The sequence below is a fragment of the Molothrus aeneus genome, chromosome 3 (assembly GCF_037042795.1).
Source record: "Molothrus aeneus isolate 106 chromosome 3, BPBGC_Maene_1.0, whole genome shotgun sequence".
NCBI lineage: Eukaryota > Metazoa > Chordata > Aves > Passeriformes > Icteridae > Molothrus > Molothrus aeneus.
This window is the reverse complement of record NC_089648.1, coordinates 40,895,651-40,922,100: the sequence shown is the minus strand read 5'-3', so window position 1 is coordinate 40,922,100 and position 26,450 is coordinate 40,895,651. Positions and strand designations below refer to the sequence as shown.

The 26,450-nt window shown below is 39.4% G+C and overlaps 1 protein-coding gene across 1 annotated transcript; it reads right to left on the bottom strand.

Annotated features, from left to right (window-relative positions):
* Positions 1-1,328: 1,328 nt before the first annotated feature.
* ABCB10 (ATP binding cassette subfamily B member 10) lies at positions 1,329-24,437 on the bottom strand. The gene is made up of 13 exons (XM_066545655.1): positions 24,086-24,437; positions 16,488-16,688; positions 15,934-16,136; positions 14,162-14,296; positions 12,636-12,782; positions 11,749-11,884; positions 9,273-9,368; positions 6,613-6,822; positions 6,270-6,349; positions 4,361-4,541; positions 4,076-4,119; positions 2,542-2,576; positions 1,329-1,943 (listed from the first exon to the last, which is right to left on the bottom strand). Exons 1-13 carry the CDS (start codon positions 24,435-24,437, stop codon positions 1,652-1,654), a joined length of 2,112 nt encoding a protein of 703 aa, XP_066401752.1. The 3' UTR covers positions 1,329-1,651.
* Positions 24,438-26,450: the final 2,013 nt, after the last annotated feature.

Below are 26,450 nucleotides of genomic sequence, written 5' to 3'. Positions count from 1 at the left end.
TCCCAAGGAGTTTTTTGAGTGGTTCTAACTCGAATAAAGTCTGCTAAGCAATGTACCTGCTGTGACAAACATTTGCCTTTCAGTGGACTAGAGCTTTTGTGTAGCTTTTCCACTCTTTGTCAGCTGCAATAGCCGCCAGGAAAACTAATGAATAAAAGACATGAAACACTCATTCAGTTCAGCTGCAAGTAATTCCTGTAACCCGTGTAAATACAGGGATAAAGGGGCTCATTGGATCTCACATAAGGGGAAATTACATGAGTGAGGATTACAGATGCAAACCCTTCGCCATACATTAACTAATAGTCAACACTGAAGTTAAATATTGGGTCAGGACTATTTTTTGCCTATCTTTAGTACAACATATGCTTCTAGGAAAATTTTATCTGAAGATACAATCACATCTGGATGTAATTTTATTTTTATTCTCTAATATTTTCACTATATTCCACAAGGTGCCATTAATGACACTAACATCTTAAGCTTGCCCAGCACTAGGTATTTCAGCTATTGCCAATAAGGTCTTCCAGCACCAAGTTCTCCTAGCATGGATGAGTTTTAATGTGACCTGGGAAGTTTCTAGCTTTGTAAAATCTCCTTGTGGGGTTTTGCATCTTCAGAGATTCCGCTGAAAGAGGCTCTTCAATCAGAAATATGAGGCAAACTATTCACTGCCAAACATATTCCCCTGCAGTTATTCAAATTAATGTAATGCTGCTATTTTACTAGTTGTCCTTGAGAAGGTTGTTTACTGGTTGTTTCTAATAAAGTAGTTAGGCAAAACTCATGATTTCTATCACTGAACTTTTAATTAACAATACAAAACTTACATATGCCTTTTAAAAGGACAAAAACATATGTGGGAGGGCATGTTCTTTCAGATGTCATCTTAGAAAGGAAGTGAAACTAAAGAAATGGGAAAATAGAAAAGGGAAGAAAACACATGCAAATTTTAGATTTTCCTGTGTGACTCCATATAGTAATACACTTCCTTTGTCCTTTTGTAAAGTCAGTTTTTTTGTTTGGTTGCCTTTTTTTCCATTGAGTTGTTTGTTTTATTAAAGAACTTTTCTCCAACTTGTGCTTTCATACTCTCTAAAACGTGTTTTAATATGTAATTCTCCACAGGAACTGTAGATGGGGATCATAGTCAAGTTCAGAACACATAATCACATTTCAGAACAAAGAGCAGCTGGAAGCACAGTGCAGTGGAAGTCAGACAGAACTTTCAAAGTGTGTTAGTGTCATGCATTTTTGAATTCCAGCATTTTAAGACTACTGACAAGCACAAAACATGAAAGTTCCTTGGAAAGAGAGAGACAATGATATGAAAATGATAAGATTGTCATTTAATTACCTTTAAAATACTAAACTTACTCAAGAATGGAGCACATCTTCATACAGTGCATTACAGGAAACAAGATTCTAGAGAGCCTCAAAGTAATACAAGCAGAAAAGTCTATGCCCTGAAATTATCTCAGTGTGACAGATATTTTTAAAAGTTACAATAGTTATTAAAAAGCTTTCAATAAAAAGTTTAAACACATTTAGATTTCAAAAGAATATTTTTTACATTTTGGAAAAATATAACATTTACATAACTGAAACATAAGTTATAGTCTTTGAAGTTTGTAATTATTCATACATTGTCTCATACATTTTCTTTTAATATATCCTTTTCTCTGGATTGTAAATCCAGTGCAAAAGTATCATTATTCTGAAGAACAGCTTGTTTCTGCATTAGTTTCCTGAAAAGTCCATTTGGATTTGCAAGTAGTTCCTCATATTTCCCACATTCAAGAATTTTACCCTGGCCAAGGACTGCAACGAAATCAGCATTTTGAATAGTAGACAGACGATGAGCAATGATTAGGACTGTCCTCCCTTCCATCAGCCGGTCCAGAGCTTCTTGCACTAGATACTCATTTTCAGCATCCAAAGCACTAGTAACAAATGGGGTGGGGATGGGAGAGAGGAGGAGATTTGTTATTGTAAGGCAGGTTGGTTTTGTATGCATGAAGCTTATTTTGCCAAAACTGCAAACCCTCTCTATTTGTGGTGAAGATGAACCACTGGACCTGCAGGAAAGTTTAATGAACATTCTCAGTGCTCACTTCCAAGTTATAGGCATGACATATTCTCATATGCAAAAATAAGCATTGAGAAATAGCACCAAAGTAAGTAGGTGGAAAAAAAATCATTTACACTGCACAGTAATCCTATTTATTTTACACAAGGATCTAAGTTTAAACTAAAGATCCAAAGAAGCCTTAAGCAGATGTTTCAAAATCATGTTACATATTATGGATGTAACTCCATGAAAAATCACAATGTACCAGCTATCCTTTCTGCTTTGCATAAACACCTTTTATTATAGGTTTCCTAAATAAGTCACACATTCTAGAAGGCACATTCTTTTTTGTGACAAGAGAGCAATAAGGGGCTAGATAATGTATAACGAGAAGAGAAGAGAAGAGAAGGAACAATTCCCAAATCTGAGTTTTACAGGTACATAATTTCTAAGTTTCTTTTTCTTCTTACCTTGTTGCTTCATCTAACAGAAGAATTTTAGGATTCTGAAAAAGAAAGTAAAATTGGTTATAATTACAATTAAACAAGATCTGAATATTTATGTCAATAGAGAAGAGGATTCATATAGCTTAAAACTCCAAGTAAGAGTACCTACTTCATCAAAAGCATCATTCAAAGCATTACTTCTAAGAAATCTAAATGCTAAGAGGACAAAACAGAATCAACACTCCTCCATTTTCCAAATTTTCCAAACTAAAACATCAGACTACTATTCCTGGACAACCATTTGAAAGATACAAACTAAAGAGGGGAGATGATTTTTAAGGCATTCTTGGCAGCACTGTGGTCAAAAGTTCTACATTCTTATGTGGCTCTTTCACAGAGGCTCAGCTACCCTCTGCTTGCAGTCAGTCTGCTATATAAAACTGTCTTAGTAACTGAAAGTAACAAAGCCCTACCAACAAGCAGTATTTCACTCACAGGTAAAACACACAGTACTTAAGAACTAGCATTTAAGAACTTCTCTCAGTTAGATTATTAAAAAAATAAAATTGCCAGCACTCAAATCCCTTAGAAGAATTCACTACTGAATTACAGAAAATAACCAAACTTCCTTGATAAAGTTGAGAGTAAAAGCTTTACTCTTTATCTGGGACAGACAGGACTTCACTGCACCCTCAAATTTCCCAGTATATCAACTACTCATTTATTTTTTATAACCTTTTTACTTCCACAACATTAGGTCTTTAATCCCATGAACCATATAAAATGCATGGCTTGAAATACAATCAGCTTTTCAGCATTAGTGGTAAAAGAGAACAGGTGTAATGAAATTCCTATTAATCTAGAAGAACTGGGCATGCCAGGATGCTACAGACACCTGTGTGGCTTAACATGAATGTAAACTGTGTTCAGCAAGGATCAAAACTTCCAGCTGAGCATCAGCACCAAACTGCCTCCTTGCAAGGCCCCGTGGCTGTCCCTGAACCAAACTGTCTGTTGTTCTGATCCTCAGAAGCCCCCTCAAATTTGTGCAGCACAGAGCCTGCCCTGAAGCTAGACCCACACCAATCTTCAAAGAAAAACATGACACTACATTGTGCCTGAAATATCACCTTGGTCCAAATCCAGGACACCTCCCCTCAAAGCTAAGACAAGGCATCTGAAGTCCTAGTGAACTGCTACCCAGAAAAATTAACCCATGAATGATAGAGATCTGAACAAGACATGTCATATATGTGTTTAATAGCATCACATTCTTAAAGTCTTCCTTCATCCTTGACCTCATCTTATGGAAATGGGCCATTTTACAATGAATTAACATCAGTCTTGGCAAGAACTATCAAAAAACATGGCTAAAATATAGGGAGAAGCACTGACATTAAATAAGTTGTCATTAAGTCACTCAGCCCTTCATTAACATAAAAGATACAGTTTTCGCTTTTCAAAATATCTTCCTACCTCTACCATTGAAATACCTCCTCCTTTTTAATCCCTCCTGCTTCCCCCCAAGAAGGAATTAAATAGTTGGGTGCTGGCTTACTTTGAGCAGAGCTCGAGCAATTGCAATTCGTTGCTTCTGTCCACCTGGGAAAAAATAATCAGTAAACTGAAACAGGAAAACAGATGTCAGGTAATTTTAACTGAATGTCTGGGCTGAGCAAAATTAGGTCCATGTAATTTAGTGGAGAATGGAGGTAAGGGGTGGATTCTCTTAATACTTATGGCAGGCTACAGCTTGGAGAAAAAAGTGGTGACAAAAAATGATGGAATTTTTACATCACTCAATAGCTTAAAGATTTTTAAAACAAGCAAGATAAAGACGTACCTGAAAGCAAAATTCCTTTTTCTCCAACTACAGTGTCAAACCCTTTTGGAAAATCTCTGATAAAACTAGCAGCATTAGCTATTTCAGCAACTTTCTGAATCTCCTCTGCAGTCACAGTAGAAGGATCCTCTGCACCATAGGCAATATTTTCAGCAATAGAACAGGAGAAGAGAATTGGTTCCTGACAAATGCAAACACATAACTGATATGGTAGATCTGTAATTGCGTGCATGTGTTATCTAGTATGTCAGATAACATAAATCCCACTTACAAGACCCCACCTACAATATCCATAAAAATAATACATAAGCTAGAGTTAATTGAATAAAAGACTAATAAAAAACCTCCTCCCCTAACACCAATGTGGACAGTGAAAACCAATTAAAAATTAAGTTGCTTTTTTAACTGACAAAACATAACTCTCAATTCCTAATATTTTAGGAAGAGTTTAAGAAGAGCTATACATTCAAACATCAAAAGCCCTTCCTTTGTATTTTGCCTCATACAATCACAATGGAAGGGATGGAGCACCCATCCTGTGAGGGAAGGCTGAGAGAGATGGGGCTGTTCAGCCTGGAGAAGAAAAGGCTCCAGAGGGACCTGATGGTTGTGTTACAGGACTTAAAGTGGGGGCTCTAAGATGGAAACACTTTTTAGCAGGGCCTGTTGTCATGGGACAAGGGGTGATGGTTTTCAGCTAAAGAAGAGTTGGTTTAGAGTAGATACAAGGAAGACTTTTTTACAATGCAGGTGATGAAACAATGGAAGAGGTTTCCCAGAGAGGTGGTGGATGCCCCATCCTCAGAAACATTCTAAGTCAGGCTCATTCAAGCATGGGGCTCTGACCAACCACATCTAGTTGTCCCTCCTCAATGCAGGGGGATTGGATTAGATGAGATTTAAAGGTACCTTCCAACCCAAATTATTCTGTGATTTGCAACAATGATGATTCTTTTCTTAATCTCTACACAGATTTTATGGCATTATGTGCATTTAATTTGTACTCAAGCTGGCAACAGAGAACTGTGAGATAGGACAAGTGATGTACAATGGGAAAATGTCTGAAACAAGGTAAGTGAGCTCTGTTTAAAAAGTACAGTCATGTTATTTCAATACCAGTATTGACCTCCTACTGGTAATTTAAATGGAATAGATTCTTTCAAAAAGAAAAATGCTAATATGCCAATAAGAAAATAATTTTTGCAGAAAAGCTTTTGGTGGCATTATTACATAAAGAAGTTGTTTTGAAATGCAACAAATACCCAGTTACTCTTATGCTTTTAACCAGAACATCAGCCAAACAGTTAATTGCATTGTGAAGTATCTGGGGAGACGAGAGAATGAACATTTTAATTGATGAAATAGCTTATTTTTAAGATGCCATTGACTTCCAGAGTCTGGAGGTTGCTAAGAAGGTGGCACTATAAAATAAGTGCATGCTACCTGTGCTGTATTTTCATGCTTTCCTAATGGAGATTATGGTTTCCTGGAAACTACTCAGAGCACAGAAGGTCAGTTTTTTAAATGGCTGTGTAAAATATGATTGTATGACTTTTATGAATACAAAAGGTAATTAAGTGTTAAGATTTTTGTTACTTTCTTCAACAAATTGCAGCATTAGGTTGGTCATACCTACACAATTTACAGCAATTTACCTTCCAGTCTCCACCTGCACACTTTTCATCTAAACTAACATTTTGGATCTCTGTGATTATGTAAAACCAGACTATAGAATGCTGGAACTAGCTCTAAATACTTATTTTTAGAACAAAGCATGTGCAACAGCAGTTATGGTGAGATGGAGGGATTTCACTGAGAAGCAAGATATTGGCTTTTTTAAAAAGAAAAAGTGAGGAAAAGCTAGTTGATCACAAAATTTCATCCACTTGGATTTTTTTTTCTTGCTTACCTGACTTACTGTTCCAATCTTTGTCCTGAACCACAGTGGATTTAACTGACGGATATCAAAGCCATCAACGGTGATAGTACCTTAAGTTAGGAAACAGTGAAGTCAAGTGTGTTTGACACGTACTGAAAGAGTCTGAAGGAACAGCTGAGAATGACAACCCCTGGGGAATCACACGCTCTACTGGTGGATCAGAAATGCAAAGCTATGCAGGCACCACCACAAGGTAACAATACACCCCAGAAGGAGACATGGACCTCAAGCACAAGAACTCAAACTGTTTATAAGGCTTATCTGAGATGCAAAGCATTAATTATTGAAAATGAGAGCAACACACAAACCATACCTGAGATAGGATCATACAGCCGCAGCAGAAGGGATACAATCGTTGATTTCCCTGTACCACTTGGGCCAACGAGAGCCATAACAGAGCCAGCTGGAATGGAAAGGCTGAAATCTTTGAAAATTGATACTTCTGGACGTGTTGGATATGTAAATTCAACATTCTTGAATTCCAAAGCACCTCTGAATATGTCTTTGCCTAATGTGATTCCCTCTATAAAACAAAGAATAAAATACAGAAATGTGAATAGAAACAAAAATTAGCTCACCCCTCCTAGAACTTGCTTTACAGACACTCAATAGAAGTATCTATCTCCACATTCAATCTATGGATAACTGCAAGCCACAATTCAGGACCACAGTGGTTATATTTCAGCCATGAGTGAATCAGTGTGGTATACCAATCATTCCTAAATGCAATTTCAGGTTGCTCACCAGCACAGAACCTGTAGGCTACCTACAGCAAGAGGGAGAATTTGCATCTTGCTAATACCTAACCACTAACAACAATCACTTCTCATAGAATTATCTGAATTAGTGAACATACTGTAAACAATTAAAGCTTTGTCAATTAGGAGCAATGAAATAAAAAGGCATTGGTGAAGGCCAAAGTCCCGTTGCCACAGAACACAAAAAGATAAACATTGCAAATCATTTATTGCCCTTTCACCGAGCCACAGAAGTCACCTGAAGCACCCTCCTCTGAACAAGAAGAGTTCCTGTCACTGGAATAAAGCTGCTGCTAGGTTTGTTGCACTAACAGACAGTTTTTACTTTTATTTTCTCCTTTCAGTGGAAAGCATGTTTAATAAATTCAAATACCAATCAGAGGCCTAACTCTTGGGCAACAGTTCACTGAAATTAAAATTTCACTTTGTGAAATTTTCCATCAAACAAAACCACCATGAATTAACAACTACCAAAGTTAAATAAAACCAGCTTCTTTCTGGAACACAGTATTTGACTTAAACAAGTATCTTAATATCATTACTAGAAAAAGCTGATAAACAGTTAAGACAAAGACATTTTTTCAAGCCCTGTTAAAACCCAGCGGCACATATCCATACAAAGCAAATTAACTGGACAGTGGGGCTGCATTCTCAAAAGATGAAGTTCCCACCAACTTTGTAAAAACTGGCATGACTAGAGCAATACCCGAGTCATGTTTGTTTGTGCTGGAGAAGCACAGCTCAAACCCTTAATTCTTTTCAGATGCAGCACACAAGTAATTCCCAACCAGCCACAGCATAGGGTAGCACATGCCAATGTTTGGTTAAATGGTAACTGTGGATAGGAAACAAAAACACCCATCAGTAGCAATCAAGATTTCACTAGTTCTGCTCTTTTTTTCCAGGTTTCTATTTCTTCTCCAGGCTTTCAGTTTAATCATAGTAGCCTTGGAATGGAAAAAGCAAGAGCATACAATTCCAGATTACTTCTTTGACTTTAACCAATGGACATACACACTGTAATGTTTCCACAATAGCCTGTAAACCTCCTTTTCAGAAAAGAAATGTGTTTGCTAAATCCTGTGTTAGCAGCATAATCCTTATTATTACCACGGCAGCAAGTAATCACTTAAGTCTCAGTTGCAGTTATTGCACAGTCTATCCATGGCCTGAAACACTGAATCTACTGCAATGCAGGTAGTCTGCTACCACAAGTCCTTCCTCTATATATCATTGTAAAAATATCTGAAAGCTATGTACCTGTCTCTTGTTTGGATTGTAGACACAAGAAAAAAGACACTATTATTTTTTCCCAAGATATCTGCTGTCACCAGCAACACCCAGAGTTCTGCAAAAATAAAATCTTGCCCCCTCAAATAAAGAAGAAATGTGGGTAGTATTACTGCAAGGAGAAATGTGCAAATCACTCCAAAAGCAACACCTGCTGTAGTTGCACATCCATACTATTCCAAGAAGCAGAACTCCCCTTATCAGCTGTACCCTTTACTTCCTTTTATTCTCCAGTCATGCTTCAGTCCCTGATTCCTATGGCAGAACAACCCAAAAACTCAGTTTAGTATGGTTGTTGAAAGGCCTCAAATTGTGTGTTTGCAAGTTAGGATTCATATCAACATGTCTTACTATGGGCTGATTTTCACTGGATCAGTATGAAATGTTTAAGCTTGCAATACTCTTAATGAAAACCACCTGGTTTTGAAAGCTTCTCTGATCATTTCTGAGCCATTAGAGATGAGCATGGTAAACTGTTCAGTGGAAATATGAGATACAGCCATCTCAAAGAGCTCCTGCCTCCTCTCCTTTTTCTTCTTTCCACTCTTTTCACTCTAAAGCTGAATCAAGAGGAAGTAGTGATGACATGAACAAGAAATTCCAAAAAGCTAGAAATGACCATGTCCTCAGTCACATAAATTAGAAAGTAATGTGATTCAAAATCATATTCTGAATTAAATAAATAAAAATAATTAAACCAAAAGTAATTAATTAAATAAGCTTTTGGCTCTAAAATTTTTTATTAAAGAATTTTTTCATAATCTGTTTCATACTTAGGTAAAATCAGAAGGATTATGACTATATTTAGTTTCTTTGAAAATTATCTAAGTCAGTACTACCTTTAAGTGTTACACACACCTTTCTAAAGTATTGCTGACCTATAAGACAAAATCAACCTTTAAACAGTAACAAACCAAGAACCTACCATTAAATGGAAGTTGGGGCTTCCTTTCAATAAGTTCCCAAAGACGTCCACCAGCACCTAGTCCTTTCATAAGCTCAGAATAAAAGGAACTTAGACCTAAAGAAAAAGCAGAACAGTATTATGCATCCATATGCAATGGAAGACATAGAAGAGATAAAATTAGCATTATACTTTTCAGCAGCAGCATTGAGGGATCAGATGTGTAGAGAATCTTTTATTCCAACAAACTGTTAAAAGTGTTAAATCTTATCGAGTCTCATTTGAGAGCTGCCAATAACCATTATTCACCATTATTCTTTATATCTGTAAAACAAATCACTCTGAAGAAAAGAAAATGTTAATACACTCCAGCTTATGTGTATACACTACAGCCTTTTCCATTCACCTGTCAGGAAGAACAGCATCCAACTTTAGGAAAATGGCTTTGCATTCAATCAGCTATATTCCCAGATCATTCAGTAGAACAGAGCATCCTGAATGCTCTTCTTTGTCAGATAGGTTTACACTAATACAGGGGAGCCTGGCTGAGTCAGCCACAGCAGAGAGGGGGCACAAAACCCAGGGCTGAAGTGATGCTTGAGAAGGTGTGTGGGGAGTGGACAATGGAAAGAAATGTGTCTCCCATGCCAGAATACTTCAAACACTACTGAAGAAAGCAAAAGCTAAGGATGGGGCCTGCACATAGTTCTGGGTCCCAGCTCTTAGCAGATGTGTGAATCATCTTGAAAGTAGCTTGGTTGAAGGGCTTTCCAGCTGACATAAACACAGAAACTAACATAGAACCAAAAATGGAGTAGTACATAGATATAAGATGTCCAGTTTCTTAAATTTTTGTATGCCTTTAAAAAGAAAGACACCAATTTCATGATCTTTGAATTCCTGGAAAGTGCTTAAGAGTTATTTCAGGAGGGCAGAAAAACAAAGGTGCATATAAAAATATGTATATTTAAATATATATATAATGGATTTACTGGTTTACTTTTGCAGAGCAAGAAGCTCAGCTCAAGGCCACAAGTCTGTAAGTGTAGGCAGGGTGTTTCATCATGCTGCTGCTGAGGACAATCTGAAAGTTTGCAACTCTAGAGCCATGGTGAGAAGCTGTCTGCTTGGAAAAAAGAGCCAAAGAATCACATCCTAGAGCAGGGCATGGCAGGGGAAGGCATAAGCCTCACAGAGCAACTTTGAACTCAAACACTGAGGTTTGCAAATCCACAACCACTCATAAATAAATCATTATATAATATGGACAGCAAACACAAATTAGAAAACATTTCTGTTTTTCATAACCCATGTTCTGTGTTTGGAAGAAAACACAGCAAACTTACAACAAAGAGGGGCAAAGTCACAGATTATGCAGTGAACTTCACAGCTGTTGCATCGACTCCTATATGTATTGATGACATATACAGAGCAGACTTAGGCCTTGGAAGATTTTTATGCCTTGTAGGCATCTGGGAAGGCAGGCCTCTTGTGGCAAGACACCTCTGCTTTAGAGTCCCCATGAGAATGAGCTCTGTGCAGAACTACATTCTACAATAATCTAACCTAGAATTTAAAAATATGTTTTTATAGCAAATGAAAGTTAATTCAATGATATTTTTAGCAGTGCTTCTAATCTTCATTTATTTAATATTAGCTTGCCCCATGTTTTCAAAGTGTCAGGTATCTCTTCATTGACCAAACTTCAATGATTTAAGCAGAGAAGAAAGGAGGCTGGTAGTTGGAATTGGTGCCACTGGAATTTTGATATACAAAGAAGCAGGTTTGTTAAATTTTGCCCTCAAGCACATCTTTGTGCTCCCCGTGATATCAGGCCTAGTCTTAAAAAAGAAAAAGCTGCATTGCCCTCCTAGTCTATCAGAATGAACAGGCTCATTTTAAAGAAGAATGCTTCCAGTAAAATGTAGAGCTTCTGAGCAACTTATCTTCATTTTTGCCTGTATGCAGCCATGAAGACAGCTCTGACAAAAAGATGAACAGCTTGTTGCTGGGCCAGTAGATTAGAGTGTGGGCTTCCGGGAGGAGTCAGTGAGTAAGGAAAACCAGAAAGTTAGCACTCAGTGCAGTATTCTGCTGGCACTTTGTTTACTCTTCCAGTTGAGGACACTCTATACTGAATTACAGCTAAATGTTACATGCCTTTCTAAATTGAGTATGCTTAACATAGACCCAAATATTTTATTGCTTTACACAATACAGCAAGTATCTTAATTTAGATCTTAAGAAAATTAAAGTAATATATACTGTCACATGCACACATTGAAAAAAATGACCTTTCTTCTGGGGAAAAAGAAGGCTTATATTAAGTTACAGATTATTATTTTCATTAACTCTTCAGAAAAAAAAAAAAATTTCTTGAGAAGTTCATTTGGAAGACTTTTTAAGAAAGTGAGATTTTTAAAGAGCTTCTTCCTTCCCACCCCTATAATGACTGTAATGCTTTGAAGTGAAGAAAATGTAATTTCCCATTCCATACCTCCAATGCTTATGCCAACCCAGAAAGCATACATTAGGAAAGAGGAGAGTTCACCAACTGTCATGTAGGCACTGCCCATTAGTAATCCTCCTTTGTATAACACTGAGAGGACAATTAAGTTTCCAGAAAGGCCAGTCTAAGGAAAAAGGAAAAGGCAGATTTTGTCACATACATCTTAAATTTCATCTTCTAAAATGTTGTTTCAGAACTTTCCTTGTAATGAAAAGAACTCTCACACTATAGGTATTTAGACTTTTGGAGGACTAAGGTAAATTCAACAATTCTAATGTAAAGCCAGCCAACAGCCAGCCAGACATCCATGGCACTGTGCTATCCAACAAGTGTTCAAAAAGCAAGCAGCTCTTTTTTGGCTTTTTTTTTCCCCATGGTGGAAAGGAACACTAAACATTATTCTCAACCATCATTACCAAGGAAGAATTGATAGTCTGCAGTTATGTTCCAGTTTTAGAATTCAATTAGACAAACAGTTATGGAAAAATCCAAGCCTTCCTCCCCTACCTGTGCACTCCCCACCTTCCTATGATTGATGCTCCTCTCACTGGGGAGCCAAACCTCTAAATGCTAAGGGTAGGGGAAGGTCTCCACTGGTTTCATTCCTTGAATAGAAGGTGTGGCCTCAGATAAGTAGTCCCCTGCTATGGGGTGTGGTGCAGAAATTGAGGCTTATAGTGACTTTATCATACTGTTTTATCTTGAGATGCAGTTTCACAGCAATTTAGGCTTATTTAAGTCCAGTCTTCCCACAGTTTTATACGTTCAATTTATTCTCAATCATTTACTGGCAGATTTTTATGTATCATAGGGAGTTTTAAAATAATTGACACTTTGCATAACATGGTTGGCTTACTTTCATTAAATATACTTACTGCTCCAAAGAAGCCTGCCCGAGCTAGTGCCTCTTTTCTAGCCAGCTGTAGCACATAATCAACTTTATTTGTATACTTCTCCATTTCAGCCATTTCTTGCCCAAAAGCTCGAACTGTTCTGATGTTTCCAATACGCTCTTCAGCTAACTGCATTGAAGCAAAGCACAAAACAGATTCACAGAGACACACAATTTGAAATGCTCACATTACAGATCACCTGAAAGTTAAACCAATATCACTTCACTAATCTACGTATCTTTGGATAGCACTGGAAAATTTCTCATGCCTTCCTCTCCCCACCCCAAACCCCATTTTTTAAATTCTATTAAGTTAAAAGCAAACTGCATGCCCAGGCAGTTTTAAAAAAAACCCTCAAGATTGTCTTAAGTGCTAGCAGAGACAGAAAAATATAGAAGTAGGGTTAAAAAATTTGGTGTGAACAACACCCATAGGGAAGTTACTATTCACAATATGTAATAAAAATGTGGGAAGGGAAAAAATAAAGATTATCTGTTCCATACCAAGTCATGAAAAAAGCCTGCAGTTATTTCCTAAAACAATTCCACTCATTTGATCAAAGTAATGCTGGGAATTAATTTAGCCCAACTGTGAATGTCTCATTTCAACTTAGTATTTTAACTTCTAAACAGCAAAGTATTAATTCTAAAATACCTCAATTGTAACCAATTACACTAGTTGTTAATGGACATTGTAATGGTCTTAGAAAAAACAAGTTCCCCTTTTGTAAGTAAAAGTATAATACAAAAAAATAATTCTCCTTCTTTCATCTCCATTCAACCTGAAAATTTGAATGGAACACAACAATTGCTTGTTCATTTGAAGTCCCACACCTGGTTTACAAAGGCACAAGCTTCCCACCAACACAGTCTGAAGAAGACAAACAGAAGAGGGCTAATCTTCCTTTCACGCAGTTCTACAAAGGACATCCCAAGTTTATGACAGCTGGCAACTGTGACTATTTTAACTACAGCTTTCCTAATTATATTTCCATGCTTTATAATAATGTTTCCCCATGCTAAGCCTTTGAGGAAAATGTTTAAGAAATAGGCCCCATAAACATTTAAGAGCTGACAGTAAGATCAAGCATCAGGGATGCACTTCAGAGATGGACTTGCTAGCAAAGGAAGCATTCATCTAGTATGCTCCAGATAGCTTCAAGCTCAAAACCATAATCCAAGTGGTTTCCAAACCCAGGTACCAGCTTTTTTTTTTTTTTTTTTTTTTTTTTTTGCTCTCACAAAGCTAAAGCCTAAGCTTCTTGTAATTTCTTACATTTCCAAATCCTCAAGGCCTAGTATCTCTGTGTTATATTGCTACAAAGGAAGCATGATTGTTTTTGAGATCTGTGAATAAGTGTTACTGACATTTACCTGTCATACTACTCAGGTGCTAAACTACAGTGTCAGAACTAACAGTACAACTGTCTTCAGAAGATCTGTAACTTTACTTTTGAGATATTAACTTAAATACATTAGAGCAACTTTAAAGTTAACTGGAAAGGTTACCTGTGTTGCTTCTGCAAGAGAATCTTGAGTAACTTTAGTAAGCTTTCGCAAGTATCTGCCATAAATCACAGCCAGGACAGCCAAGGGTGGCACAATGCTCAGAACAAAAGCAGCAAGGCTAGGGGAAATAAAAAACTAGAAGAAAAAGGTATTGTCAGAGTTTAGCATTCAGATTAAAAATAATCCCTGAAGTACTGAAGTGCAATTTCGCTTGCTACATTTCTAAAACTAGTAGGGATTTAGTGCTGCCATGCTTTCATTTATCATGTTTTAATTTTTTTCCAGGCAAAATATCCATTCTTTCACAGCATTTGGGAAGTTAGAACAAAGGACTATAGACAAAGCCATCTGGATTTAATTTCTAGCTTTCTCACTGGTTCTCTGTGTGGTCTTAGTCAAGCACCTTAACCTGCCACTAAAGAGGCCAACAGGAAATCTCTTGGGGATGCTGAAAGACATAAGCTATTACACAGTTTCTAAAGTGCTTTCACAACTATTAAATAGATGGTGTAATACAGAAGCTCTGAGTAGAGAAATATCATACAGTACTTCTGGGTAACTGAGGAACAAACAGATAGAGTCACCATTACTCCCTAGCACCCACAAATGAGTGGAACAGGGTATTTAATTTATTGCTGGAAAACTTATCACTTGTAATGATCATTGCTTCTAATGAACCTAATGAGGTTCTCTTCATAAGATTTACTGACTTTAGATCTAATGTGTTTTAATTTCAGCTTGCTTTCTCTATTGAAAACAAAAATCTCCAGAAAGATTCAAAATCAACATAATTGATAGGCTTTATAATTATTTAATAATAATATCTTCTTCCATTCCTTGGCAAACTTATACAGTACTCCTCTTACAACCATGTAATGGCAGTATTTTGGAGCAGGATGTGTTATATAAAGTTATCTCATTTTATCTATGGTAAGATAAAGCCATAGAGTCCCTTTGTAAGACAGCACAGAAAGCCATTCTTATTAGCAATTCTTATCAGTGACTAAATATTAAAGCTTTGAAGTTTCATAGTGGAAACTCTTATCAGTTTCTAATAATGACAATATTGGATGCTTATTTTTATGAGGAGACTATTTGCTGTCTGTTTTTAACTCCACACAGACAGCAGAAATTACCACACAAATGCATAAGCTTAAAAAAAATTAAGGCCACAAAAAAAAAACCCCTCAAGAGAAGTCAGATGTTCATGTAATCCAACTGACCACCAAGGAATACTGACTGATGCCCTGCCCTGTTAATGGAAGCCTCCATTAACAAGGCTCCTACATAAACATATTCTTTACTGACAGACTCAAGCAGAAAGACTAATACTTGTAAAAATCCTTGGCATTAATTAGATATGCAGTGCTGCTTTTGCTTAACCAGAATCAACCAACTTAAATGATTTCCTATCAGGCCCATTACACCATATTTTACCTGCAACCATGGGAATGTTATCACTGATTTTAGTATCTTCAGTAAGAATGGAATTCAGCAATTTGCCTACTACATTTCGCTTGATAACTTTGGGTAGAAACAGTAGCTAATATCAATCCATCATCCTCCAAATTTTGCTTCTGAGTAAACATCAAGTGGCTGGCTACAGGCACATCACCTTCTGCAATAATCTCTGCATCTGTTGTAGATAACCAGTGAAATACACTCATACCCAAGAGCACACAATTGTTACTGGTCTGACTCACACTCACCTAATAGAACTGAAACAAATGTGAAACTACACCTAGTGTCAAGCAAGTAAGAGACCACCATACCATCATTCCAACCCCCACAGATGCTTGTGCTCCTGCCCTGAGCCCATCAGAAAGGTTTTCAGTCACTGAGCGGCCCAAAAGGGCTGTATCTGAAGATAAGCGGTTTATCAGCTCTCCTGTTCTGGTCTTGTCAAAGAAAGCCGTTTCTTGCTTCACAATAGAGGAGAACATGGTTGCTCTCAAACGTTTCACAATTCTTTGTCCTGTCAAAAGCATAAGTCAGTCAAGCATGACACAAGAGACTTTACATAGACACCAACAATATAAAAATCACAGGACTGCACAGCACCAAACAAGGCACGTTGCAGGGAGTAGAGTCTGGTAAGATGTGTTAGATGAGATCTTTAAGATCTCACCTAACAGCAAATAAAAATGAGCAATCATTCCAGCATACTTATCTTTGCACTATTAGTTTACCTTTGCTCTGGTTAAAAAAAGGTACTGATTCCAAAATCATCTCTTGGCCATGGCCAAAAATTTGTTTAAGATCATTAGATACCCTGACTGCAAGAAACAAAGATGACTTTCAGTACCACTTTTGCTTCTGTTTTTACCTGCAGTCTGCATGAGGTAGACACGTGTAGCATTAGCAGCAGCACCACATAAAAAGATTCCACTCAGCAAGGCACACAGGCTGGTCAGGCTGTCAGTGAAATTCTCACTGGGATTTGTATAAATAATGTCGATAACTTTCCCCATAAAGAAAGGAGCTGACATGGTAATGACACTGGAAACTGCCAGAAAGCCAACAGCAGCTGCAAATCAACAAGAAAAAGGAAAGTTATTCTGAACTTACAAGATCGTTAATAGTACAAATGAAATGATTTTTCACTTGAAATTTCTATTAAGCTTGCAAGTGCCAATTGAAATAATCAGCAGTCTTTGACACCCAGTGAAAGGGGTATTTTAAGCCACTGTATAAATCAACTTAGGCAAGGCATATTTTAAGACTCTGAAAAGCCTCTGTATACAATCACAGTCCTGGAATCGCTTTTCTTGTCTAATCTTCAACAGAACCATCCAAAAAGGTTAACTTTTCACAGGTGTCACCCTTAGAGAACATTGACAGTTACCTAATTCTTACACACAATCCTTCAACTCCTGTTTGGTTTGGGTTTTATTATTCATGCTTGTCACTGATGGAAGCTTCCAGTTGTCTGTTTTTGAGGTAGCAATGGACTGAAGTAAAGATCTGATCTGAGAACTATGCAATTTTATTGGGGAAAAAAAAAACCAAACAAAGCAGAAACCAAAATAACCCCCAAATTTGATTTCTTCTTAACTGAGAAATTTTAGAATTTATTTTAATTTTAAATTTTATAAACATTCATTTAGTTTTACTCTTTACTATTGTTGGTCTAAAAGAAAAATAGTGTAAGTCTTAATTAGAAGTACATTTGCTGATGAGCAGAGCTCTTGAATCCCAGGTGCAGGATCAGCCATGGAACAGCCTGTATAGCTTTTTGAAGGCGTATCACAAAGTATGAAAATTACACTGGACCACAACTTAGCCTGTTGAACTTAAATCTGCAAAAAAATTTCTTGAGCCAAGAACAAAGTTTAATTTTAAAAAGTCAAGCCAAGCTTGGAAGACTGAGAGCTAGAAAAAACCACATCTTAATTGAAAACTGAACAAACTCGATATGAAAACCACAACAAACAATGACATTTATATAGCATCATTTTCCAAGAACCAACCACACACTTACAGCAACCATTCATAGGATTGCTGCAAAACTACTAGCAAATAATGTCTCTGAAGACAAAAAACATACTGTGCTGAAAAAGTCCTGAAGTTTAGATCCATTCTACTGAGCTTGTATCACTTCTGTGATGAAGACAGCAGCCAGCCTCCCTATTGCACACTGCTGTAAGCAGTATTTCTAACACCTGACAGGTGGTTTGATGCCTCTTAACACCTTCACACACATGGAAAGCTTTGTTTCAGTTTGTTCTTGAGGTGTAAATACAATCGTGTACTTATAAGGAAGAATTCAGTGTACAAAAAATGCATAGCTGAAGCCTGTCCCTCTTAGCCAAGATTTATTTGTAATCTTTCCCTTGTGTTACAGTCCAGCGAGTGTGTGAAAGATACAGGATTTGGATCTTTAATTTGAAGCTATAGAAACTATAAGAAACCAGAGGAAAAAGTGAAAAACTTTCTGGTGCAAAATTATTGATCTATGCCATAGGCACATCTCATAAGGATATTACTTATTAGCTAAAAATTAATGACTTTATTAACAGCCTGGCAGCACTGGTGATTCAAGCTGTGAAGCAGCAGGGAAAAATCCAATAAAACCCAGGTTATTTCCTGTCAGGAAAAGCTGGTTGGTCTCCAAGGCAGCTGGAGATGGACAAAAGCATTGATTATAAGCACAGTACTGCATGCCAGCTCAGTCTCCATGAGTCCAGACAATTTCTCAGTTATGGATGGAACAGTACATATGAACTGCAGATATAAATATTCACAGAAGGAAGAGGACTGTACAGCTAAACTCCTAATATGTTTCTGTCTAGTGGCTTGAATTTATCTTCAGTTCTTCTTCATTCAAACTAGCACAGGTTTCACTGTAATTACTTCCAACAGCCTTAACTGTTGAATGAAAAGCAAATACTACTATCTAAAGCAAACTGAAAACTATTGAACTAAGCAACATACATGTCTTCATTAATTTAATCACAAATCACATGTACAATAAGGTTCCCTAACTGAAACTCTCACATTGATTATGCCAGCAGACCTAGTAGAAAATAGCACAGTTGCCAAGTGGCTGCTCTTTTTTGTTTCTTTTGAAATGTTGACTAGTTGAAAAAATAGGAACCAGCGAACACTCATTGCATAGCCTCCTTCAAAGGAGCTGTCATGGTGATAACTGACTAAAGGGAGGAGTTCAATGTGTTCAGCAACCAGATATGAAGACAAGAAAGTGACACTGAAGGTTGCTGCTGATAGAAAAAAAGGTCAGAGTAAACTCTATAGTATTAGTTTCACATGGCTTATTCTGTTACGCAGAAAATGACATCAAACAAAGACCCACAACACACCCTTCTATTTTTTAAAGTAATTTTTTGGTAGGCTCTGACATGACAGTAAAGAAAATGTGAGGCAGATCAGTGGAACTTATAAAACCAGGACTTCAAAGTGGCAACAGGAGCAATGACCAAGAAAGCTGGCTGCAGCAGCAGCTGAGCAACCCTCTTGGAAACATTAGGCAAACATTTTGCTTGTCTACTTGCACAGAAATCCAGATTACTGCACAAAGTGATGCCTTTATCACTACTAAGATCAACACACTCTCTGTTAAGGCCAACATGGCTTACTTCTTGACAGCAAACCTGCAACTTCCTAAGAGGATGAGGTTGCCAACTGATAAGCCACAATATTTATAAGCAATAACTAGGCAGAGCTATCAGAAACCTCTCTTCAGAACCTAGACTGACTCCAAAGAATCATAAAGTAATTTTCTACACACAAAAACAACACCAAGACAGTGAATGTTTCTAATTTTGCTAGTTTTTACCAGAGCACCCTTCTCACCCACTATAGTATCTGGAAGTGTATAAAGAGAAAATACTTGCAAGCCTGTTTGCTGAGGGGCTGTTTTGAAGACAAATACATAAGGATTTTACCACAGATGAATTAAGATCATCCAAGCCATTCAGGGATGAAAGACAGAAAAATGAGGTATTGATGAGATCTGGCAAGGCATAGTAACCCAGCAACAGGTCACAGGAGTTAGATTTTACTATTCCATAAGCTATGAGTATTACTTCCTGAAATCTTTTAGCTACTGTACTGGTTTCATTTAAATATGGAGGGCTGGTGGGTCAGAAAAAAGCTTTGGATTTGTGAGGAATATCTTTCTACCAGTAACAATGAATGTCTATCCTTTATCAGTTATCTGTGCAGTTTTATTAATATGTGGGGAATTTTTAAGCTGAACACTGACTGGCCTTCCACAAGGGCATTTGGAGTGTTGAATAAAACCTACCACATTATAATGTGCATTCAGGACAATTGGGCTCTTCAATTGCTCTTTTACAGGAGAAAGATGCACTGGTAAATTTTATATTTGTTGGTCAAATAAAGTTAATTTCCTTTTGGTGGATCCTGAACCACAATATTTTTGGGTATCAACCCTGCAAAGGTATCAACCCTGCAAAGAGTCAGCTCTGCAAATACTTACTACAAGATAAAAATCTTCCAGAGTACATTGTGGGCATTTAATGATGTTCTGTATTCTAGGTTAGGTATGAGTGGTGTGTTTTTCTTTCTGTTAAAGTAAATTCACACATGACATCTGCACTGCATCTATTATTATGCATTAACTTTTTAGAACCATACTCCTTACACTGTTAAGAACAACGGTGTTACTGTGCTCAGAAAAAAAAATACAGTTTGCAAAATGCTAGAAAGTAACAGTATAACTCTAGGTTTAGAGGAGAGAGTATGGCTTCTTTTTTTTATCATGCATTTATTTAACAGTAAAGCATTTAACTTGTTCACATTTATCCTCTATAGAAGACAGTCTTTATGTCAAACCAACCTAGCTATTACTCCTTCTATATCCACAGTTCACACAGATAATGCAGCAACAAAATTCCCAAGGAAATTAAAGTCTAAGCACCAAACTGATCACAGTGATAAGCAGCTACTGTTTCTGCAATATCTTACTTAAGTAGCTTTGCTAACGTTCACCCCCAGTTTAAAATAAACAACCAATTACACAGAAAAACAAACTTTCTGTGATAAAGCTGCAAGGCTGCTTGGACCTTTTGTGAATTTCATACCAAACATTGACAAAATCAGAAGAAAAACTAGGGGGAGAAGCAACAAAAAGCACCTAGCCTATATTTTATTGGTGCACTGCACATAAGAAAACACTCAGCAAGTTACCTCTACATATATATATACATATAGGAATCACGATTTTAAAACCACAAGAATTGCCTTCCAAAAAAATCAAAGTGCATCACCTGGTGTAATTTTAAAGTAAAATAAAATCTGATTATGAATAAAGCAGTGCTCTCCTAACTTAACTGAAATTTTAATCTGTAGGAAAGCAGCTATTACAAACTTTCCAAAAATTACCAAATAAAATATCTGAGATAATAATGCCTTCTTTAGAGGCATTTCTTGAATGCCTCTAAAGAAGACCTGTGTACAAAACAAGCCTTCTTACTCAGTGCACATAAAGTTTGATAGAGAGAAAGCGCACACTTTGCTATGGGATTAAAAATCTCAGAGTTCCTTGTGCTTACTTTACAATTCAATACAACTATTGTTTCCTTCGAGTGTGGTTTGGATGAAGTGCAAGAAGACAGATTCTCACGGGGAGAAACAAGGAGGTGGGAAGATATAAAAGGGATCATTTTGAAAAAGCATTTTTGTGGTCTCACACACACACAGCAGGATTCAATAATTCAAACAATGGCCCTGTCCTCTTCCCCAGGAACTGAATTTAACCAAAGATGCAGGTTTACCTTACCTGACTACACCAGATCGGCCAAGGAATTCCTACAACTACTTCTCTCCTTTGGTAAACCTGGGAGGTATTACGGGATTTACAAACTCCTAATCACTACACAAAACTGTGGTCACTAACAGAGTGAATTCCCACCATAGTATATGGGCTTCTTTTTACCACTTTAATTGCAAACAACAAAATTTAACACACGTGTCCCATTTAAAATACATTCATAGCTCCACCGCACTGTAGAAGTAACTGGACATGGAACATATTACAACGATACTTTTTTTTGGGCATTATGACATTTGATACATTTATTTTCATTCCTAGGAGCCTCTAGAGGGTCAGAAGCTCCTGCTGCAAGAGGTGCTGTGTGCCAGTGCATGGGAAGTCTGGGCCAGAGCACACCACTTCTTCCTGAGCCATTGGACAGGGAAGAGGCCCTGCACAGAGCAACATGGGACCTTCTCCTCTGCTGCCAATCACAAGGGGAGCAGGTCACCTTCACCTCTGGACCTGCACCTCATCAGCTGACACCACTTCCCCAGCGCACCAAGATGGGTGAAGCTAGGCTTGCTCAACTTCCTCATAAATCATCCTCTGCTCCCAGTCTCTTCCACTGTCCTCACGGCAACCACCTCACCTTCTGTGACTGTGAATTTCAACTCACAACTGCAAGGAGCAGGCAGAGTATCACGACTCCTGCCATGTGGGGTGCCAGGAAAGGCACACGGCACTCCACACTGGTACTGCTAAACCCCCCTAGGTTACCAGCCACCCCTTCTATACAATACAGAAAACCTGGAAGAACTTGGCCTTCCTGCAGAACTGAACAGCACCTGTAGAGATCTCAACACCTCTGAAGAGATCTCACAGCATTTGCTTAACAGTTATATGGACTTGAAGAGGAAATCAAATGTTTTACCCTTGGTTCATTGCTTCATATAGTGAAACTGTTAACCTTCCTTTTTTGAATGGAGCAAACCCAGACATACTAGGTTTTTAAGGACTTGTTTCTCTGTACAGAGCTGCAACAGGAACAAAATGCAACTATTTTAACCTAGTTTAGATACAATGGGTACCTGCAATTGCCCTACAACCACCTACAATGCATTTTACCCATATTTGTTATCCCTGCACTCTATAATGACCAAAAGCATTTTCCCTGTTAGCTTTTCCATCTCCCCACCTAATTACAACTTAACTACAAATTTTCCCTTAGCCAGGGTGTCAGTAAAGAATGCTACATAAATTCACTCCTCTCCCAGAATGAAGACCAACCAAACACTGAAAAGCAGTTATTACATTTCCATATTTTTTCCATCGTCATGACTTGATATGATCAAGTTGTTGTGTTAGGGTTTTTTTAAACTTTAATTCAGCCCATTTTGTTATCTTAAAAGACAAAACTGCATGTAGCTGGTTTTTAGCAACTGTGATAGCTGATTACTTAGATAAAACCATCAGCAGACTGCACAGACTAAGGATACTTTTCTCTATTTCAAAACATAATTACAAACAAGCATACCGTAACCCTGCTTGTGATAAACAAGCTGGCAGTGAGTACCCAGTAGAGTGAACTAAATTAAATTTTCAGTTATAGAGAAGCCTAGGGTCCTAAAAGCCAGCCTTAAAATAACTGATTTATTTACTTGATTAAATTTAAATGGGAAAACCACAGTCTTTTAAAACTTCATTGTAAAACCAGCAGGTAGCCCAAAATCTATAAACATTCATTTGGATCCAAATTATGTTGGCTATATAGCACCAACATGTAATGAAACTCTGTAAATATCCAGTGTGAATAAAATTTTGTGCAAAGTATTTTTTATTCCACAAACTACCTCTTTATATGTCTAACTACCTGACCTCTCCTCTCAAACACCATTTACTCAGTCCATGGGAACTACCTATATTTTTACAGAGGACTACAGGCCTCTCACTCATGAGACAGTGCACATGCTGTCTGCCAACAGAGATACCTTAAAAAACCCAAAGCACTTAATAATTTGACATTGTTTTCTTACCAACAGCTATTATCATATTAACCCATGAGAAGAAATGTCAAGAAAAGTTCGTTTATACTATGTTGAAAATATCAGTGTTAAGGGTGTAATTTATACAGCCACTGTGTTTTGGTTTCACTGCACAGGCACTAGACATCTTATGAAAACATCAAAACACCTTACAGAAGTTTTAAGCAAAAATTTCTTGAGGGAGAGAATTCCAATTTATTTTTTAAAATTAAACTCATCAGGTTCCCCTTTGTACTTAATTTCATGTAGCCTTTGGCCCAAATTTATTGCAGGTAGATTGTAAAGCCAGTGCTGAACATGCACAGAGGCATTAAACAAACGGAACCGAGTTCTGTTAACTTCCAAAACTTTTGCCTTCCCTTCAAAAACCAACATATTAAGAGATGGCAAAGTGAGAAGAGGGGAGAGAATGTATGTTTTTAGCTTTTCACACGTATTGAAGGCTCGCTCCGAGACTCCGCGCTGTGCTGGGATGCTGCCAGCAGGGCCGGTTCTCCAGGGAAGCACGACCTTCTCCTTCGCCCCGGCGGCGTCCGCTCCGGGGGCGCATCCCAGCCGCGCACCCCGGCCCCGGCAGCCCCTCCGGGCGGGGCGCCCGCCGCCCCCTCCCGCTCGGGCAAAGCCCCGGGGCGGCCCCGGTACCTGTCAGTCTCCGGCGCTCGGGGTGCGCCAGGGCCAGCAGCCTGCGAGCCTCGAAGCGCGTCGGAGCGCCCGCAGCCCCCCGCGGCGGCTCTGCGCCCGCCGCGCTGCTCAGGAAGCGCGGGGCGCCGCCCGCCGCCGCCGCCGCGGGGAGGAGGAGGCGGCGGCGGTAGGACGGGGATCTCGGCGGCAGCAGCAGCGGCGGCGGCGGCGCGGGGTGCGCCCCGCACCTGCCGGGCGGGCGCGGCGGGGCGCGGAGCCCGGCGGCCGCGGCGGCCGCCCGAGCCCAGGGGGGCGGCGCCGCCCGGCGCAGCAGCGGCAGCAGCCAGGGCAGGCGCGGCGCGTAGCCCGCCATGCGGCCGGCGCGGCACCCGAGCTGCTGCTGCGGTCGCAGGTCCCCGCCGCGCGGGTCTGCGGCGGGAGGAGGAGGAGGAGGCGCCTCCGAGCCGCCGCCGCCGCCCATGGGCCGGCGGCCGGGAACCCGCGGCCGCGCGGGCCCGGCCCGGCCTGCGGCGCGCTGATAAGGCTGCGGCTGGCGGCCTCCTCCCGGCCGTCCCGGCCAGCGCCCTCTGCCGCCGCCCGGCCCGGGAAGCGACGGGAGCGGGCCCGAGCCTGCCGAAATGGCGCCCGAGAAGACAGGGGGGGACCTCGCTAGTGCGTATAAATATCTCAAAGGCAGGTGCCAAGAGGATGGTGCCAGACTTTTTTCAGTGGTGCCCTGTGAGACAGCGATGAGCAGTGTCTGTAAGTGAAAGCATGAGAAGTTCTGTCTCAATGTGAGGAAGAACTTTACGTTGAGGGTAGCAGAGCACTGGAATAGACTGCCCGAGGAGGTCGTGGATTTTTTTTGCTGTTTGGAGACATTAAAAACCCACCTAGACATGTTCTTGTGTCACCTGCTCGAGGTGACCCTGCCTTGCCATGGGGTTGGACTCGAAAATCTCCACTGGTCCCTTCTAACCCTAACAAGTCTATGATTGTTTGAGCCTGCCCTGCCCTGCCCAGTGATGGCAGAGACCCACCTGAGAGGGAAGGGAAGCTGAGGCAGCCGATCCCAGGAGAAGAAAGCAGGGACTTGGCCCCCTCCCTTGTTTCTCCCTTCCAGGCCTGCATGGGTTGCAGTATCTCCAGCCATCTCAGGCTGGCCACTGAACCTTGCTGGCCTGTGTCCATGGGTTTGGTCTTGGTCCAAACAAGGGAAAAAGTCCATCCAGAGGAGAGCTGCCTTTTCGGGACACCATGTGCCTGATCCCATTCTCAGGCTAGTGTCTAAAATATCGATATAAACTGGCCTTATGTGCCCATGCTTGGGCTACAGCCCACAGGATTAGAAGGACTAAAGGGTTCAAATGGAAAGAGAGGAAATTTAGGATAGATATTAGGAAGAAATTGTTTACTCTGAGGGTGGCAAGATACTGCAACAGGTTACTCAGAGAAGTTCTGGATGCTGTATCCTTGGATATGTTTAAGGCCAGTTGGGATGGAGCTCTGATCCAGTGGGAGGTGTCTCTGCCTGTTGCAGGGGAGTTGGGACTAGATGGTCTTTAAGGTCCCTTCCTACCCGTTAACGTTACTATTTTTTTCACATATCACTGCTCAAGGTGCGAACCATTTACCAAACAATCTCCTGCCCCAAACCTGATTTAGGAAAAAGAAACCAAGTCATAACTTTCCTGTGGCCACACAGTACCAGCAGCCAGAGCAGGGAACTGACTGTCCTGTTTTACCCACCAGAGTGCCCAGTATAGGGATACCTGTACTTTAATTTTAAATTTTTGGGTCAAACTTCTGTATAAATTAGTTAACATCGGTTTGTGAGACTAAGTTTGCCACACTGGTTTGAACAATCACACTTTCAAGTCTACAAATGAGTAAAATTGTATTAAAAGATAACAAGAAAACACAAACGGGCTTTTACTACTGCACATGACATAGCCAAATTCCCAGTATTTAGGGAAATCAAGGGGTTAGCACACCCAGCGACAATGCTGAAGAATGGAGCCTCATCCTGGGAAAACCACTGTAGCAGTTTCCCTTGATATTTGAGTGAATTAGCATAAACCTCCCTTGATCCTTGAGTGAATTCCCATAAACCTTCCTCGATACTTGAGTGAATTCCCACAAACCTTCCTCGCAGGAGGCGTGCAGTGCAAGGGCAGTAGCTCCACAGCCTCACCCCTGTACCTGGGTTTCCTCCTTTCCCACACCCAGCCTTCCTGCCCTCCATAATGCTGCTCTTAGGCACTGCTAGGAGGGCATGGTGTCTGTACTGTATATTAAATCACACAATGGGTCAGGCTGAAAAGGACCACGGGCAGTCATCTGGTCCAATCTCCTCTCCCTGCTCAAGTAGGATCATCCTAGAGCA